This window comes from Terrapene carolina, unplaced genomic scaffold (genome assembly GCF_002925995.2).
Source record: "Terrapene carolina triunguis isolate 2854851 unplaced genomic scaffold, T_m_triunguis-2.0 Scaffold110, whole genome shotgun sequence".
NCBI lineage: Eukaryota > Metazoa > Chordata > Testudines > Emydidae > Terrapene > Terrapene triunguis.
In genome coordinates, this window is record NW_020664461.1 from 4758828 (window position 1) to 4777170 (window position 18343).

At 62.2% G+C, this 18343-nt stretch overlaps 1 protein-coding gene across 2 annotated transcripts in view; it reads left to right on the forward strand.

The window, feature by feature from the left end:
- ERI3 (ERI1 exoribonuclease family member 3) overlaps window positions 1-17793 on the forward strand; it is a 224006-nt gene extending 206213 nt beyond the window's left edge. For both annotated transcript variants that reach the window (XM_026651961.1, XM_026651960.1), the window contains exon 8: window positions 16428-17793. In XM_026651961.1, coding sequence (XP_026507746.1) covers window positions 16428-16510 — 83 coding nt within the window. In that variant the 3' untranslated portion in view covers window positions 16511-17793. The remainder of the gene's footprint in view (window positions 1-16427) is intronic.
- Window positions 17794-18343: the final 550 nt, after the last annotated feature.

The window sequence follows — 18343 nt, forward strand, 5'->3', positions numbered from 1 at the left end:
CCCGCCCGCCCGCCAGCAGAGAGAGGTTATTAGAGCCATTCGTTTGCGGGGAGGTGGGCCAGGGCACCCCCCTTCTATCCTCCCCACTCCTCCGTCACGGTTCCTGCCAGCGACAGGCCCACCGTGGGCGGATCGCGTTGGCTGGGAATGGCCCTGGGAACCACCCTTGGAGGTCCCAGCGCCAGCGCGCGCGGTTCCTGCAGCAGCCAGAGGGGGGCGCTCTGGAGCAGCAGCACCCTGTCCTTTCCTCTGCCTCCCCCGCAGGCCTGGGGAGCTCCACACCCACACTCACCCCCCCGTGGTGCTGCCCTTCGGGGGGTGATGAGCTGCGAGTCTGTTGGCTTCCCGCTGTCCCCGTCCTGGCCTGCGGAGACCTGCAGCTGCTGCCTTCAGCACAGGGCCTGCCCAGCCCCGGCTTCCCCAGCTGAGCCCGGCCCAGGCAGCTGCCGGGGGGAGCCGGCTGAACGCCGGGGGTAGGCGAGCGCTCCGCACAGAGAGCCTGGCGCGGGGAGGTGGTGCCGGGCAGAGGCAGTGGCTGCTCTCTGCCCAGCAGTGTCTCCCTCCCAGTCCCAGAGGGAACGCTGGCCAGGACGCCTGGGTTCTCTGACACCCCCTTCGAATGGTGCCCTGGGATCAAGCCCAAATCCTGGAGCCTGCAGCCTCGTGGGGCAGAGATGGGCTGAGCCACACACCCCGGTTACAGTCGGTTCCTATTCCCAGAGGCCCCTGGCCCAGCTCCCACTGAGCGACGGCCTCGGGATCTGGCCCACAGAGCCCTGGGACGGAAAATGGGGCAGAGACGACTTTTCTCTGGTAGCAAACGGCTCTGTTCACACACATGGCTAGCGCTGGCAAAGCCCCAGGAAAGGAGGTGGCGCAGGAGTGAAACCTGAGAGAACGTGCAGCTCCGTGCGCTTCTCCCCTGCTGCAGGCAGCACACCCCGGGGAGACAGGGTGCTCCCACAGCAGCTGGGTCGTCGTATCTCACCCCCTGCAACAGAGCCCGGCGGGAGGGCGGATGCTGCCCGGCACCTGCTGTTAGCAGCTGGCAAGCGGCACAGGCAGGAGCGAAGATGATTTGTAAAATGACAGACCAGAAAACAATCATGTGCAATTGTCAGCACGTGCAGCCGGCTGGGGACGCTGTCGGCTGGGGCGGGGGCCGGCCGTGCTCAAGGTGATCTGGCCTTGGGGTGACAGCAGGAGGATGAAGGGGGCTGGGGCGGGCAGCCTGTTCCCGCTGCCCAGGAGCTGTTCTACAAAGGCAGTGTGATATTATTCATTACCAGTAATCTGCCATTAGAACATTGACAAATGGTCCCTGGGCACCTGAGCGGCGGTTCCTGTACAGCCCATAAAGCACGGGGACAGTTTAAATATGGACCTGTTCAGCGTGGGGCTTGGGGTGATCCGTCTTCCCAGCGGGAACGCGTGCTGCAGGGCTTGGCCAGAGGGACCCGGACACCTCGAGAGCTTGTTCTCGCCGGGGCGGGGGCTGGCCCCCCTGTGATTTCAGCACCCACTCCCTGCCACAGGGCTCGGGATGTCGCCGCGCCACAGGGAACAGCTGCCCTGGCATAGCCCCCTGCAGCCTCAGCGCAGCAAGCCAGCATGCGCGGTGTCAGCGACCATGCTGCCCCGCCACGGCCATGGCCCGCAGGGCGGGGTCTGGCCAGGGGTGTTGGGTGCGGGTGCCTGGCTCCGGGGCAGGGGTGACCCAAGCTGTAGCTCGTGCCTAGGGAGTAGGATCCGTCGGTTGAGCCCCTTCTCTTCTCTCCCAGCCCCCAGCGGAGCCTGACACCTGCATTGCGGTACCTGCAGCATCGGAGGTGGGGGAGACGGGGGGACTTTACCTCCCTCTTGCCCCCGGGGCACTGGGGCAGCATCCCTGGAAGTCCTGACTCACGACAGCCTAGCTGCGGCCCGTGAAGTTATGGTGTCAGTGTCCCAGCAGATTTCTGCCCAGCAGCCATGTCTGGCTCTGGCTGTATGTGGGTGGGAGGCCACGGAGATGTTCGCAACTCGGGAGTCAGTGCTGGCCCCAGAGCCCCACTCTGGCACTAGAGGGCGCTGTGCTGCCGTCTTTGGGCTGAGACCTTACCCTGGTGTCTTGACGACTTGTGGTCATTAAATATCTTGGCCCTTTTCATAAGCAGTGACCCGGGGTCCCTGATAAATTCCAGACAGGTCGTTCCGTTCTGCCTCTCTGAACTGCCCCCGCGGGTTCGACTGAATGGAGAATCGTTTCTCACGTCCAGCCACGCTGTTGGGTAGTGGTGCTGTGCGTTGGTAACCAGCTGCCACCTTCCACCCAGGGGTGGCTGCATTGCAGTGGTGGGGGAAGAGATCCAGCTACCGGACAGGCTCTTTGGGTTTGGAAAGCTCCTCGGGAGAAAAGGTGCTGTGTGACTCTGAGCTATTAGTCATCGGAGACTCCGGAGTGCTCTCACCGAGGCACACGCGCCCCCTTCCCGCCCTGTGTGGATTGCCCTGGAGGGCTCTGCGTGTACAATTGCAAACTGCTCGTCTATAGGCCCCAGCCCCATGGCCCCCGTGCGGCCACAAGTCCCGAGGGAGGAATTCACCGTGCAGTGGGTGCAGCACAGTTCAGTCCCCGGTGAAGGGGCCGAGTCTGTCGCATTGGCCGGGCAGTGCCCTGTGGGAGACCCACAGGGGCCCACCTGGGTCTGGCTTTAAAAAAGCAAACTCTCTGGGCCGGATTCTGAGCCTCCTCATGCTGGCTTGACAACTGGGGTTACCCCTGATGGAGATCAGCATCTGGCTCTGTGTGCCGGGCGCCTCGGGGGTGAAACGTGTGATGACGGGATACGGGTTGACACCGAGAAGCCTCAAAGGCTCTTCTCTGGTGGGGGGACGGGCTGAGAGCATAGACTAGCTGAAGGAGGAGCCGCTCGGTCGACTGTCTGTGGAGACGGGAGAGCGGGAGCGCCTGTTCTCGCTGTCTCAACACGTGAACTAGGAGGCATTCCATGAAAGGTGGCAAATTCAAACCCTCAGCTCGTAGTGTGCCTGTGGAACTCACCGCTACAGGATGGCACTGCGGCCAAGAACTTAGTGAGATTCAAAGAGGGCCTGGACATGGATCCCAAGGACAGATGGAGGCGTTACCGTGGCAATGCTAAAAAAAAAAGGCGTGTTGGGAGGGATAAAATCCTCCTGCTCCAGGGTTTAAGCCAGTCTCTAGCTCATAGAGCCCGGACGAGACCCAGTGCAGGGGGCAGATTGTCTGGTGCACGGTTCTTACACTGTCCTCTGTAGCACATGGGGTTGGCCAGTGTCAGAGACGGATACTAGGCTCGATGGGCTCAGGTCCGGTGATTCCTAGGGGTCCCCAGGTTGTTCACTCCCTGCAGCAGCCTGGGCCTAGGGCTGGGAGGGGGGCGGTTCTCTGAGCTGGGACAAACCCAGAGAGAGGGCAGCAAAGCGAAGCGCTAGGAGCCTGTCCGAGTAACCCCTCGCTGACCCCATTGATACACACCACACAACAGCCCCTACATCAATTGCATCTTATTATTACAATATCAATATACAATATTCCTACAATAACACCATTGATTTTCTCGTCAGAGGCTGCACCCACGGCTGCTTTAAGGAGGAGGGAGTTAATAGTGGCCTCATTAAAAATCTATAGATTGCCCCCTCCCCCAAAAAGAAAAAGCAGTTTATATTCATTAGGGCTATTGAATATAAAGTAATATGTTTGTGTAGGACATTGGAGTAATGTGATAATCCGTCCGTGTATCAGGGAGAAATCCACTTAGCAGCCCTGTCAGCTTGACAAGAAAAATGTGCCCATAAAGTCAGGAATACATTGAGGGAGAGAGAGAGGAACAGCATGTGTGTGTGTGTGCGTGCGTGTGTGGGTTGGACACCAGGTGTGCATGTGTGTGGCACCAGGTGTGTGTGTTCATGTTTGTGTGCATAGGTGTGAATGTACATGTCTGTGTGGCACCAGGTGTGTATGTGTGCACGTGCATACATGTGGGGGGACACCAGGTGTGCAGGTATGTGTGTGCACTTGTATGTGTGTGTGTGTGTGTGGCATCATCGTGTTTGTGTATGTGTGTGTACATATGTGTGAGTGGCACTAGCTGTGTGTGTGGCACCATGTTTGCATGCGTGTGCATGTGTGTATGTACATACGTGTGTGGCACTCGCTGTGTATGTGTGTGTGTACATACGTACGTGTGTGCACATACATACATGTGTGAGTGGCCCCAGCTGTGTGTGTGTATGTGGCACCAGGTGTGCGTGTGCATGTGGGTATGTACCTGTGTATGGTGCGTGCGTGTGTGTACGTACGTGTGTGTGAGTGGCCCCAGGTGTGTGCGTGCCTGGCACCAGGCTGGGAGATGAGGAGCCGGCAGTGACAGCGCTGGGGCCTGGTTCCCTCTCCCCCCTCCTCCCCCCGGGTACGACCGGAGCGAGTGCACTGGGCTCCGAGGGGCAGACTCAGTCACTTCGGGTGAAACAAGGTCTAGGGCCCGCTTACGTCCTGGCTCAAGCAGGGCCTCGCCTTGCGCTGGGCCCTGGGCCCGCGGTAGTTTCACCTTGGAGAAGGCCCACTCCTGCCCCACGGGAGGCCTCACGGGTTCCCAGCGCCGGGCCGGGAAGTCCCCAGGCAAGCGCCAGGGGGAGCCCCGGGCAGTGAGAATTGGACGGGGGATGGGGGGCCTGCAGTGAGGGGTGGGGTCAGGTTATCCAGACCCCGGCTGGGGGAGGGACCAGTTGCTGCGCCATGGGCATGCTCCCTGCATAGCCCGGGCCCCTGGGAGGACAGCGGCCGAGGCGTTTCCAGCTCTCCTCCCAGCATGCCCCGGGGCAGAGGCAGGGCTGGCGCACGGTGCAGGACCATGGGCTTGCATGTCGCAGGGGCGCGGGCGGCCTCGTGTTTGCAGAGTCATCCCCAGAAGCAGTCAGGGCTGGCTGGAGCGAACTGGCGCCCACCATTTGGGTGATGCATTGGAGAGGGGTCAGAGAAGAGCCGCAGGCGTCATTAGAGGGTTAGAAAACCTGCCGTTAGTGACGGACCCCAGGAGCTCAGACTGTTCAGTGTAACAAAGAGGCGGTTCGGGGTGACTCGATCCCAGGCCGTAAGTACCCACGGTGGAACAAATATTTACTACGGGGCTGCCAGGGCTAGCAGAGCCAGTGGCTAGCAGAGCCAGGGATAACACGAGCCAGGGCTAACACGAGTCACGGCTAGCACGAGTCACGGCTAGCACAAGCCAGTGGCTAGCAGAGCCAGGGCTAGCACGAGCTAGTGGCTAGCAGAGCCAGGGCTAGCATGAGCCAGTGGCTAGCATGAGCCAGTGGCTAGGATGAGCCAGTGGCTAGCAGAGCCCTTGGCTGGGAGCTGAAGCCAGACAAATTCAGACTGGGGAATAAGGTGTCAGTTTTTAACCGTGAGGGTCGTTAACCATGAGCCCATTTCCCCAGGGTTGTGGTGGATCCTCCATCCCTGGCCGTGTTTAGCTGGCGAGTGGCTGTTTCTCAAGCAGGTCTCTGGCTGTGCCACGCAGGAGGTCTGCCGAGCTCCCCACCAGGGTCCGTTCTGGCCTGGGGATTTGGGGGTCGGTGACTCCTGTGTATGGGAGGAGACGTCTCAGCTCCTCACTGCAGCTTCCCAGCAACGAGTGACCCAGCAAGCTCTGCTCTGCGAGCCCCAGGCTGGAGTCCTGGCACACCAGGCTTTGCTTCCCCGCCTTGCCTCCAGGCCTGCGAAGCAGCGTGTGCCCAGGGTTCCCCTCAGGGCTGGGGCAGCTGAAGACACGCCCAGAGAGCAGGTGGATGCAGAGCCTGTACCGCTCTAGTAAACCCTGAACCTTTTCCACCAGCGACTGCTACCAACCCCTTGCCACCCCCAAAGTAACAGGACAAGAAACTGTCAAAGGAATCCACAGGCCCCCCACAAACCCTCCCCCAGGCAGAGATTTCCCGGGGACGGGAGAAGACCCAGACTCTATGGACCCCTAGGCACTGGGCAGAGCTGATCCATTAGACATGGAAGGTGCCCAGATCCCCACTGATGGGCATCAGCCCAGAGGCCTAAGAGACGCCGGTATTTCTGCATTCAGGCTTAGGGGAGTCGGGATCCTGCTGTCAGCAGGTCTGTGTGTGTCACAGGCGTGCCACCAACCCATCTCCCCACCCCTGTGAGAACGGTTTGCCGAGCTGTAGAGCCCCCGCGGGGTAGTGATGGCACAGGGGGCATCACAACCTTCCCGGCTATGGCACCAGGGCGAGAGGCTGGAGAGCAGGGGTGCAGAGCGGAGTGGGGGTGCAGAGCGGAGAGGGTTTCCAGGCTCTGGGGGGATGCTGAAAGCTCTGGAAAGGGTCACAGTTGTTTTCTGGGTGCCCTCCCCACCTTCTCGGGGCACTCCGCTGCCTCCCCCTTCGGGGCGTTGTGCGCATGGCAGAGCCGCTGCCGCCCTGCGGGCTCCCCTGAGGAAGGGGGACGCACGGAGAAAGCCGCCCCACCAGTGTGCTCCCAGGTTGTCGATTGCCATTTTTGCCATAGACGGTCCTTGCGCTGGGCACCGCCAGGCAGCTTGGGATAATTCCCCAAACAGCCATCTGACGGGGTTGTTTTAAAAGCCGCTTTGTGTTTTTTTCTTTGGAGTTTATGAAAATCTCCCGCTCTAATATCCCGAGAGCCAGCCTATAATTGTGTTATTAAATCAATCGGAGCGGATTACATTGTAAAATCAATAGCCGGCTGTAATTGCATATTAGAAAGTTGTTCTGCTGTTGGGGAGGTTTTTTACGTGGATAATTGTAATAAGCGTGTTTACCTTAGCGCTGATTTGGAATCAGCCGAGCTAAAGGACTTGACAGGCTTTGCACTCCAGCACGATCACAGGCTTGTGTTCTTAGGGGTGTGCGGGGGGGGCGTTACTGCTCGGGGGGGACCCATCTGACATCTGCATCTCACGGGCCTGCCCAAGCCCCAGCGAGCCCGCAGAACAGCCGTGGTGAAGCCACGGGCAGCCTCCCTCGGAGACGTAGGAACTGGGGGCTAAGGGAAGTTGTGGCTCTGGGTGGAATTTGTGGCATCTTTCTAAGAGGCCGGGGCAGGGGTTCATGACACGCCGGAGCAGGGGCTGCCGGGCAGGGCTGCCTGGTCACCGTTAGTTAACGCGTTCGTTAGCGATTTGGAAGTGGGGAAGTGCAGCACACTGGCGGTGCGGAGTATGGGCTGGAGGCTCGAGCACAGGACGGCGGCCCCGGCTGCAGCCCTGACAAGGCACCGCAGGCCATGCCACGGGGTCTGGGTTTGGCTGCATGTCGGCACCAGCCCAAAGCGTGGCTGCGACGCCGGAGCTCTGAGCGCCCTGGGTTTGTGTCTGCGCCGGGGTGCTGGGCCCGGTCCTCGGGCAGGGAACAGCAGCTGGCTGGGGGGTAGGTTCTGGGTACGGCTGCTGCGTGGCTGCCTCACTGCAGGGCCTGCCCAGGGAGTTCACGAACCTCTAGAACAGCTTGGGAGGGGAGGCTCTCGAGACACGGCCGCAGCCTCCCCGACCCGCTCGACCGGCCCTGGCTGGAGTGGGGAGCGAGGCCAGGCCTGTCCGCGGGGCACCGGGATTCCAGCCAGGCCAGATTCTCTCTCCCGTGGTACCAGCGTGTCGAGCCAGCAGCTGTTCTCCGGGCTAGCTCCCCCGGCATTTCCCTTGTGTCCCTGGCTTGCGGCGCCTCCGGCATGTGACGTGGAGCGTGAGCCAGACTCAGCAGCCGACGACAAGGCTGGCGCGAGCCATTCCCTCCCAGTCCCTGGCAGGCAGCGGCGAGGGCGGCTGTTCCCTTGCGTGGGACCGGGGGAGCGGCTGGTTGGGGCTCTCCGTGGGGCCTGACTTACCCCTCTTTGCAGGGAGCAGTGGGCGTGTTTCCTGACCCAGGAACTGAACTCTGCTGTGCCTTGGGCCCAAGCCGGGCGCTTGGATGGGGGGCACCGGCCCGGCCCGGCTGGGGAGCAGGGTCGCGGCTTGGCCGTGGTGTGAGTAACGCTCCGTTGGACAAGGGAGCCTCAGGTCGAGGGGAGAGATGGCGAGGGCATCAGGTGGCCCGCGTTCTCAGCCCTCCCTCGCGTGGGCGCGGGGCGAGAACACGTGCTGGAGCTGTCCTGGTGCCAACCTGCGGGCAGGCACAAACCCGCCTTAGCCCTGCGTTCTGTACTGCGACTGCTCCAGCCCAGGACCGCGGGTGAACTCCTCCGGCGCTGTACCAGCCTCGCCACGACATCCGACCTGTCTCCCCACCCCGAGGAGCTGCCTTGGCGCCAGATGGGCCCTTACACCAGGGGTCACAGCAGCGTTCAGGTTCCTCCCCATCCCAAAGGACCCATCACCCCTCTCAGCTCCACAGGCCCTGCCTCATGCCTAGGTACCAGGCCAGCCTCTTGCCGTCTGGAGAGCGTTTCCCTCCCGCCTGGCTGCTCCATCCCAGCTCTGCCTGGAGTCTGTCCCAGGTCCCACACGCACGCCCTGCCCCTCTAGGCATTCGCCAGGGGGCTTGTCCGCCTCAGACAGGAGCCCTCAGGCCCAGCCTGCTCTCTTCCTTACCGCAGACCTGCGGCCTTGTATCACAGCCCCATCAGCTCTCCCAGGCTGGGCCCGGGCAGTGGGCAGGTGATTCACGGGTGCCCCACGCCACAGGGCACCGTGGTGCTGGAGGTCCCTGGGGTGAGACCTAGCGCTGAGTCCCAGCCTTGCACAGGAGTCCTGGCCAGACTCCCCGTTGGATAATTCCAGTCTTGGAGCCATGGTCCCTATTGTATCCACGGCGGGTTACGTGCGTGCGCCCGGAGCGTTTGCAAGTCGTGCAGTTCGGCAGGCTGTGCACGTGCCCTGCACCGACTCGTGGTTTCGTGCGAGGTGAGAAAGGGCACAGCAGGCCCCCGGCGTCTCCGGTTCCTTCTCCCCACCCATGGTCCAAGTGAAGCGTCTCCTCTCCTCCAGTCCTTGTGCCGCGCTTTCCAAGACTTCACAAACATGCCCGCGGTGCTGTCCGTAGCTTGGATTTCTTCCCCTGTTCACTGTCCCCTTTCGGAGTTTCGTTCGCCTTTTCCTTTCATACCAGACTTAGAACTTGGGACATCGCTTTGGTGGTGTCTCCTGACAAATGTCCGTCCCCCCACCCAGTACCCGGGCCTGGGTTCTGGATTATGCCGAAGACTCCGGGGTCCAAACCGGTGCTTCCTGCGACGCGCACCACGGCTGCCTGTACTGCTTGGGGGAAGCAGACATCTGCCTCTCCGTTCCCGCCCGTACTCAGGAGACCGGGGTCTCTGCCTCAGGAAACACCTTATGGACGCTGCCATGGGACCGGGATCCTGGCCAGGGAACCCGCCCCTGCACATCGGTCTGTGCAAGTGAAGAGCGCCCTTCCCCTCCCCCCCCCACCCCCGCGGAGCCTCCCTCGGGCACCAGTGCACGGACCCCGTGCCGGGGCCTGGCCATGGGCCAAGGAAGCAGGTGCATGAGCCTGGCAGTTAGTCTAAGAAGGATTCGGCACCGGCCACGATGGAACCACGTGTTCCATCGGTCTCCCCGATGGCCAGATCTGCCGGGACCGATCATGGATCCTGCGCCTCCGACTGCACCGAGTCCCGGGAAACGTTGTCCCCAGACAGATGCAGTTCCCGGCAGCATCCAGCACCCCTGTTGGCCCCGGGTCCCCATAGTAGTTTGCACTGGAGGGACTCCGGTCTCCACAGGCCCCGAGCTGATCCCCAAATCGAAAGGACCCTTCCCCCGCTATGTTCCTGCCGCCCCCCGTTCCGGCGGTTCGAATGGCTCCACCCCTTGGCGAGATTTCTGACTCCGATGATACGGATCCGACGTGCTCCACCGCTCCCGTTCCCAAAGCAGGACTCCCGGGAGGTTCCGGCGGCACTGGGCAGTTCCCCACCTTCTTACCCGGGGAGTTGGTATCCGGCACCATGGTCACAGGCTACACAACAGTGGGGTCAAACGGCGCTCGTGGCCCCAATATTCACCCTCGGAATGGTCCCGCTGAGTTAGGGGGACTCCCCCACGTCACCCCCACAACCCTCGTTGGGTAGACGCTCCGACATAGCACTGAATGGCGCATCGGTTAGCCCGACGGTACCAACGGATCCGGAGAATCGGCCCTTGTCTTCTCCAGACGCAGCCCCTCTTCAATCCCCTGCTCCACACCGGATAGCTATCGCCAGTGCCAAGAATTGCTGTGAGAATGGAGAGTGTGTGTGTGTGCGCGCGCACTGGGTATGTGTCTGTGTAAGCATGTGCGTGCACACTGTGTGCGTGCACACCCTGGTGTGCGACACTAGTGCGTCGTGTGAAATTCAGGGGCCGTGGCTGTGCCAGCAGCCTCCTGATGGAATAATCCGCACTGATTAGGAGTCTGCCCCCCCCCCCCAACTTCCTTCCGCCTCACCATGAGTCGTGTAAGTAGCCACACTTCTCCTTCAGCCTTGACACTGCGGTGCGCTGCCGGCCGACCGCCTTCCACTGGCACAGAGCTCGGCCGCCGGCTCACTGCGGCAGGACTCCACTGCCCGAGAAACGCCCTGTCCCCGGGGCGGACGTCATCACTCTGACATCAGAGCTGGGACACTTCCCAGAAGCCCAGGCTGAGTTTGACGTAGTTTAAACCAATTGGAGAGCAGCATGCAGATGAAGTCTAGACAATGCTTTGATGATTGGCTGAGCTGCCTCTGATGTCACAGTCTCCCCACTGAACAAGGCGCCGATGGCAACGCATCCTGGATGCTGGTTTCGAAGGTTTTCCCGATATTCGGTTTTTCCGCCTTTCTAAGCCGTCTCTGAAGGAATAACGTGGAGCCCGGCTCAGGCCACCTCTCCAGTCGCTGCTGGGCCTCCAGCCCCTCCCGAACTGCCCTGAGCAGCCCCGTTATCCCCAGGATCCAGGGGGGAGATGGGGCACGGCCGCGCCCTGTGGCAGAGCCGGGAATGGTCCCAGCCCAGCCTCGCCCATTCAGGATGAGCTGGGGGTTGGGGCAGGAGCTGGGGCTGGTGGGTTTTCTGGTGGCGCGTCCCAGCTCGTGTCGTTCCAGGGCTGGCACCACTGGCGTCTCCGGGCGGCCGTGTCTGACCTGGGCAGAGGCCCTGGGGCTCCCGCAGGGCCGATCCGGCCAGGTGGGGGCGTGAAACGATCACGCAGAGCAGTTCGGCGCTGGGGAGTCACCGCGCAGTCGCACTGCCCCACAGAGCCCTCGCTCCCCGTCGGGCCACAGCGGGAGGCAGAGTCCGTGCCTGGCTCTGCGGCTGGGAAGGGGGGGCCTTGAGCATGCGGTGGGGTGCAGGGGGCTCCACCTGATTCCAGGTGGGCAGGGTTGTCCCAGTGGTGTCGGTGGGTGCCCGGAGCACCCAGCGCTCCCGCCCCATGCTGCACAGCTCCCCATAGCTCAGCGCCCCCAGACAGCACGGCAGCTCTGTCCTTCCAGAGCCTGCCCGCTTCCCCCGCTCCAGCACCCGAAGGGTTAGCGGGGAGATCAAAGCCTCTTCTCATTGCTAAGTGGCTGCCGGTGGCACCTGGCAGCAGCGGGCAGGGGCTCTGCCTGATCCCGGCGCAGCACTCTGTCACCAGCCCGGCTGCTGTCTCCGAGACAGTGAAATATGGGCACAATTAGCCCGGATACAGTTCAATTATGATAAACAGCATTTGCACCCTTTAAGCCGTGATTAAAAGGCCTCCTCCCATTGATAGAGAGACCTAATTTCACATTATTATCGCTCCAGCCTGGTTATAAAGCACTCCCTGGATTTACCCTCCCGAGATGAATGTGGAGGCTTCTTTATCATTTACACATCAGTAATGATGCGGCTTTCCCTCGCCCAGCACATCCATCCGCGGGGCCGGGGTGGGGGCTGTGCCCCCCCTCGCCCCCCGCCGGCGTGGCACGCTCTCCCCACGGCAGCCGGGCCCCGCTGCCACACGCAAGTGGGCAAAGTCACCCTTACGGTAACAGCTTGATAAATGGCCAGGCGGTAATGAAATGGAGACATCAAGGCGTGGGGCGAGGAAGAGAGAGTGGTAATCAGAGGGAGTGGAGCTGTCCCGAATCGGAGGGGAGCGGGAAGAAGGATCGCCTCTCTGCTGTGTGCTGTCAAGGGAGAAATTACACATTTACTCTTGCTTTTTCTTAAGGAGACGGCCCCCATAGATCAAAACATGGATTTACAAGCCAATTTTCAACATGAAATATAGACACCAGGAATCAATTTAAGCCCTGCTTCTATTTTAGCAAACGGTGCCTGCGTTTAGTCCCAGGTAAATAACACAAGCAGGCGCCATTCCTCCCGCCTTGCCACCCGCGGCCTCCCTGCTCCAACGCCGCCACAGTTCTCCGGTGCCAGTCCCGCCGCCGGCAAAGGACAGCACCGTCCCCGCCAGCCCGGCCCTGCTCAGGGCACACCGCCTCCTCGGGCCGGGGCAAGGAGCTCTTTGGGGAAATGCTTCGGCCCTGCCTGCTTCCCCCGGCCCTTGACACGAGAGCCAGGGCCTGCAGGGAATGTGGAACTCCTGGCCACAAGCAGGTTAGAGGATTGGATGCTTGGGTTGGATAATTGAATCTTGGTCTCTACGCGAGCTAAGCTTGGGGACACCAGCACTTGGGCTGGTTCTTTGCCCTACGGCAGCACGTGGAGGTCCCCACTGAGATCAGGGCCCCGTGGGGGTGTGCAGTGCCCAGACAGCCCCAGCCCTAAGACGAAGGGTCGGGGCCGAGGCAGGGTGTAGGAATCCGGCCTGTGCAGCATGCAGTCACAGCTGGCCAGGCGCGCTGTGGGAGCAGGGTGCCGTCCTGGCCAGTGACCAGGGTCCAGCTCCCGGACCGGCTGGGCCCCCCGGGGCCGCCACTGCCGCTGGGTTAGGGAGGGGAGCAGAGTCCGGGGAATTGGCAGGTCTCAGGCGGGAGCAGGATGGCAGCACGGTTGCACCAGGCTACGCACGTGCAGATGGAGCGCCCCACGCTGGGCCCAGGGAGGGTCATGAGACCCATAGAGAACGGGGGTGGGGAGCGCGGGAGGGGTTGGCGCTGGGGAGCGATCGGGGCCTACACAGCAGGGCTGGGGTTACCCCAACCCCTGGGAGATGATTGAGGGCCGTGGGGGCCCAGGGGCTCACGGCGCGGCCTCTGGGTGGTGTGAAGGGGGGGGGGGGGGGGGGGGGGACACCGGCCTCCCGGGCGGGGACGGGGCCACAGGTGCAGTAGGTGGCTGCTCTCCAGCGCCCCCCGCTGACTGGTCCGTGGGCCCATGGGGTGGGTGGCACCGTCCGCCCCTCCCAGAGGGGGCATGTGGGGGCTGCGCTCTGCCTCCACCACCTCCTCTCCCATCACGGCTGCTGCTTCCCTGGACAGGGCCCTGCCCGTCCCCACCCGCTGGCGCGTCGGTCCCAGGGCTTGGCCGTCTTCTTTCCCCAGAGCCCTGCCTCCCGCAGCCCTGCCGGCAGGAGAGGGTCTCGCCAGGCCCTGCAGGAGCTGCCTCTGGGGGCACTTGCTGGGGACCCAGGCCCAGATCCTCAGAGGGTTCAGCCCTGAGTTCAGTGGGCGTTAGGGGCCCACGTACGCTGGAGGATCTGTGCCCCCTGCTGCTGGCTGTGTGCGCCAAGCGCCGGCTGCGGGACTGGCCTGCAGGGGGCGTGGGACACGTTACACGCAGCGCCCCCTGCTGCTGGCTGTGTGCACCAAGCGCCGGCTGCGGGACTGGCCTGCAGGGGGCGTGGGACACGTTACACGCAGCGCCCCCTGCTGGGGGCTGCAGGACTGGCCGGCCCCGCGTGCAGGGGGTGTGGGGCACGTTACACGCAGCGCCCCCTGCTGGTGGCTGCAGGACTGGCCGGCCCCGCGTGCAGGGGGCGCGTGTGCAGCAGCGGGTCGCCTGGCGGGCTGCCGAGTTGCTCACCCGACTGGAATGCAGGTTTCCTGCCCGGGCCCAGCTGAGCAGGACGAGGCAGGATGTGAGCCCAGCGGAAGCTGCTCCGGACGGGGCCTCCTGCAGCCTGCCAGGGTCACGGCCTGTGCAGGCAGCAAGGCAGAGCGCTGGCAAGCGGGGCAGGGTGCGCTCCCGGGGGGGAGGGGGCGGGGGAGTGTTACAGGGAAACTAACTCATGCGTCTGACGAAGTGGGTATTCACCCACGAAAGCTTATGCTCCAATACATCTGTTAGTCTTAAAGGTGCCACAGGACTCTCTATTGCTTAACTCAGAGAGGGGACAGGGCCAGCCGGGCGCCAGCTTGGGGGGGAGGGGAGCAAAGGGAGGAACTGCCCCAGGGAGACCCCCTGGAGTCCCGCAGGAGGCCCGGGCCCAGGGGCTGTCGGGGGCTGACAGAGCCGAGCTGCGCTGCTCGGCCTGGGGACGGTACCGAGGGCCTCGCTCCCTGCCCATGAGTGTGTGACGGGGGTGGCCTGGGGGCAGTGCAGGCCTTGGGCTGGGGGCACCGTGGGACAGAGGCTGCTGTGGAATTCACCCAGGGGGATCCCAGGAGCTGTCATGCCAGGGAGGCCGGGGGAGGCTGGGGAATCAGCCCCCGGACTTGACCCGGCCCTGGGTGAGTGGGCAGGGAAGGAGCCAGTCCCAGACGGGACGAGATGGCAGAGCCTGCTGGTGTGCACCTGGCACAGGGTTATTGTGGGGTCGCTGGGACTGCCAAGCTGCGCCCAGGTGGTCAGTATCGTAGGGCCAGTGCCAGGGGGGTTGTTACTGTAGGGCCGGGCTGTGACGGTGCTGCCCGTGGGAGCCAGCTGAGGTCACTCAATCAGGGTGAACTGCAAACAAAACGGGGCAGACAAACCCCAAACGCTGGTGGATCTTCCAATACTTCGATTTACCAACCAGCCCAAAACAGCTTCTATAGAACCTCACTGGTTACTCAGAAGTCCAAACAACACAGTTCCCTTAAAGTGCCCAGCCTCAGGCCTCCATCCAGACACACCTGTCAGATATGATGATGATTACTGAAAATCTTATCTCATCATATAAAAGAAAAGGTTCTTCCAACCCCAAAGGATCAGCCACATACCCAGGTCCAATTATAACTTAGATCTTACCCAAAATACACACTTAGAGCCAATTCTTATTAACTAAGCTACAATTTATTTAAAAAGAAAAGAGAGAGAGTGTTGGTTAAAAGATCAATATACAGACAGACTTGAATTCAATTCTTGAGGTTCAGACACATAGCAGAGATGAGTTTCTGGTTGCCAAAAGTCCTTTTAGAAATAGTCCATAGGTTATAGTCCAGTGTCCATATTCAGGGTGGCTCCAGTCAGTGACTGGGGATCTCAATCCTTGTGGCTTAAGGTTTCCCCCCTCTTGAACCCCAAAGCAGATCTGAGATGAAGCAGGATCGTGTCCCAGGATTTTTATACATTTCCAGCAGCCTTTCGGCCTGAGAAAACAATAGCTTAACTCTCCTTCTCCCAAACATCCTGGCAATTAGCACAGGGTAATTTATCCATTAAACAGTTCAGATACAGGTTACCCCAACCTTCAAAGAGACATAGCGACAATAATACTATTTCCCTCAAGTGTCTTCCTAAATGTTCATATTCCTTTTTTGATCTCTGAATCAAAGCTATAGCAATAGACAAGACTTGTTTGCTGACATCACAAGCCCTGAGCACACAGCTCCCCTTCTAACACTGCCGGCTGCATTTCAAAGCTCTGTTCATTTACAGATCTTCCTAACCAGTCTCTAAAGTTGGGCCACGGGTCAGGTCAGTCTGGGAGGTAATTAACTCTTTCTGGCCCTGTCACCTTTCAATGAGATATTATATTACACTCATAACGTCACACAGGCCCAGGGGGATTGTTACTGTAGGGCTGGGGCCCTGGGGGTCATGATCGTCGGGCCAGGCCCAGGGGGGGTTGTTACTGTAGGGCCGAGCCCAGAGGGGTTGTTACTGTAGGGCTGGGGCCCTGAGGGTCGTAATCGTCGGGCTGAATGTGGGGCAGGGTTAATTGGTGGCTTTTTTTAGAGGTGTTTACTCTGGAGCGTAACGACCTCACCTGCGGCTCTGTGGGGCGGGATCACTGGCAGGTAGCTCCTGGGAGCTGCCCGGAGCTGCTGGACAGCAGTGGGGGCTGTTTGCGCTGCCCAGGCAGACCCTGTGCCCTGTTAGCCATACCCCTGGGGCAGCCAACGAGCACACGCCCTGGCCTGCACCCTGTTGCAGCCGGGCCGGGCCGGCGACACGGGCAGGAGGGCCCTGGAGCGTCTGCGCAGGCCAGCCACCGGCGTTCCCACCGTCACTCCACAGAGCCTCCCAGCGGCTAGGCACGCCCTCGGGCTGCGTTTCTAACATGTGGGGGCTGGCTCGGGCCCTTTGGGAGGGGCTCTGCCGTCCCCAGGCGCAGGGTCACTCTTGCCTTGGCCTCACCCCGCTCCGCTCTCTCCGCAGATGACTGTAAGAACATCGCTAACATCATGAAGACGCTGGCCCATAGAGGTTTTATCTTCAAGCAGACCTCCAAACCCTTCTGATCGGCGGGGCGGGCCGGACAGGGCTGCATGCGGCCGGCTCCTCCGCTGCGGGAGGACGGGCGAGAGCATTCAAAGGGCAACCGAGGACAGAGGCGACGCCACACCCAGCTCCGCTGTTACGCCAGTAGAGGTTGTATATATGGAAAGGAAAATCTCTGTGTAGACCCGACGTGGATCCCCCTGTCTGGGCTGCTCCGGCCATCGCCCGCCCTGCCCCCGGAGCCGCCCAGGGCGCTTGCACCACCTGGTTAGAGCTGTAGTTCCTTCGTCTTTCTTCGCCCCTGGTTTCCGTTACCCCCTCGTGCCCCCCGGCCATGGGTCGCCCTCTTTCTTTTCGGTGTTTGTTTCCCTTCCGCCAGGCCCTGCCAGGCGCTGCCGGGTGACCCGCCGGGGCTGCGTGGGAGCTCCAGCCTGACATGGCCACGGGAGCCGCGCCCCCACCCCGCCCTGCCCCGCCCAGCCCGCTCCCCTCCCCGTTGCAGTGAACACTAACCCCGATCCCCTGTGTGTGTCAGCAACCCGGCTTTCTGCTCCAGCTCAAGTGCCTGTATTCTCTGCCCGCCGGCTTGCCAGCCAGGGCTCTGGGAGCGGGGTGGGGGGCAGCTTGTGCCTCTCCCAGGGGGCGAGCGGGGGGCTCCTGCCCGGCCCCCCCACTCACCCCTGCCGAAGCGATTCCAGCTCCTGGGGGCACCAGGTCCATTGCTGGCAGTGGACGCACCAGCGAGTGCTGGCACAGAACGACGGTCATTCCTCTGCCCCCCCCAGTCCCACCGCTGAGTGAGCCCCCTCCCCTGCCACCCACCTGAGCTGCAGCTCTGCCCTCCCCTGCCCCATTCCCCGCAGTCCGGGCTCTGCCCCTCGCAGGCTCCCTGCCGAGCGCAGCAGCAGCTGCCTGGTTGCCTCGTCCCCTCCGACTAGGGGGCTCTTGGGCCCCGTCCTTCTGGTGGGCTTGGGGGCAGGCCCCATCCCCCTCGGAGCCCCAGGGCCATGGAGCTCCTGCAGATCAGCCAGGACTCCAGATCCCTGCTGGCCCATGGTGCTGCTGCAGCGCCGGTGCCCGTGCTCAAGTGGCACCGTGACCCGCCAGCGCCCGGGCTCCCTCCCGCCCCGCAGCCAGGGGCTGAGCCGGCTCGGTCACCAGAAAGAAAATACAGGCACTGAACGTAGCGGTAACCAACTGCATGGTGTGTGGTGTGCAGCTCAACCAGCCGATAACGCAAACCCACCATCCTCATTGTCTAGTTATCCCGACCCTTGCTGTAAATGTGCCACATGAATAAAGTTTGGGGAAAAAGGCGCCTACGTGTGTGTGTGCGTGTGCGTGTGTGTGCACGAGTGCGTGTGTATGTGCGCCTGTGTGCATATGTGTGCGTGTGTGTGTGCGCGTGCGTGCAGGCGGGGGAGGGGAGGCATGCAGGGGCTGTGGGGCAGGGCAGGAGGGGGTGCATGCAGGGGATGGGGCTGTTTGGCCTGGGGCGGTGGGTTGCTCTGGAGGGAGGCCCTGGGATGCGCCCTCCCAGCAGGGCTGTGCTGCGGAGAGCTTGTTCTCCCCAGGAGGAGTGGGGTGGGGGATCTGGTTCTTGGGGTTAAGGGGGGGCAGTGGGCAGCCGGGGGGAGCTGCTGCATTGGGGCCTGGGCCGCCGGCACCCCGTGCTCGGTTGTGGGAGGAGGACGGGGATGGGGACAGATCCCAGCAGAGGGGTCCCTGCTCCACCCGGCCCCAGGGAGGCACTGTCAGCCCCCACTCCCCACGGGCAGGGAATGAACAAGGCGAGGCCAGTTCTCTGGGGCACCCAGCGGACAGGCAGGGGAGGGCTCTGGGGAATGGTGGGG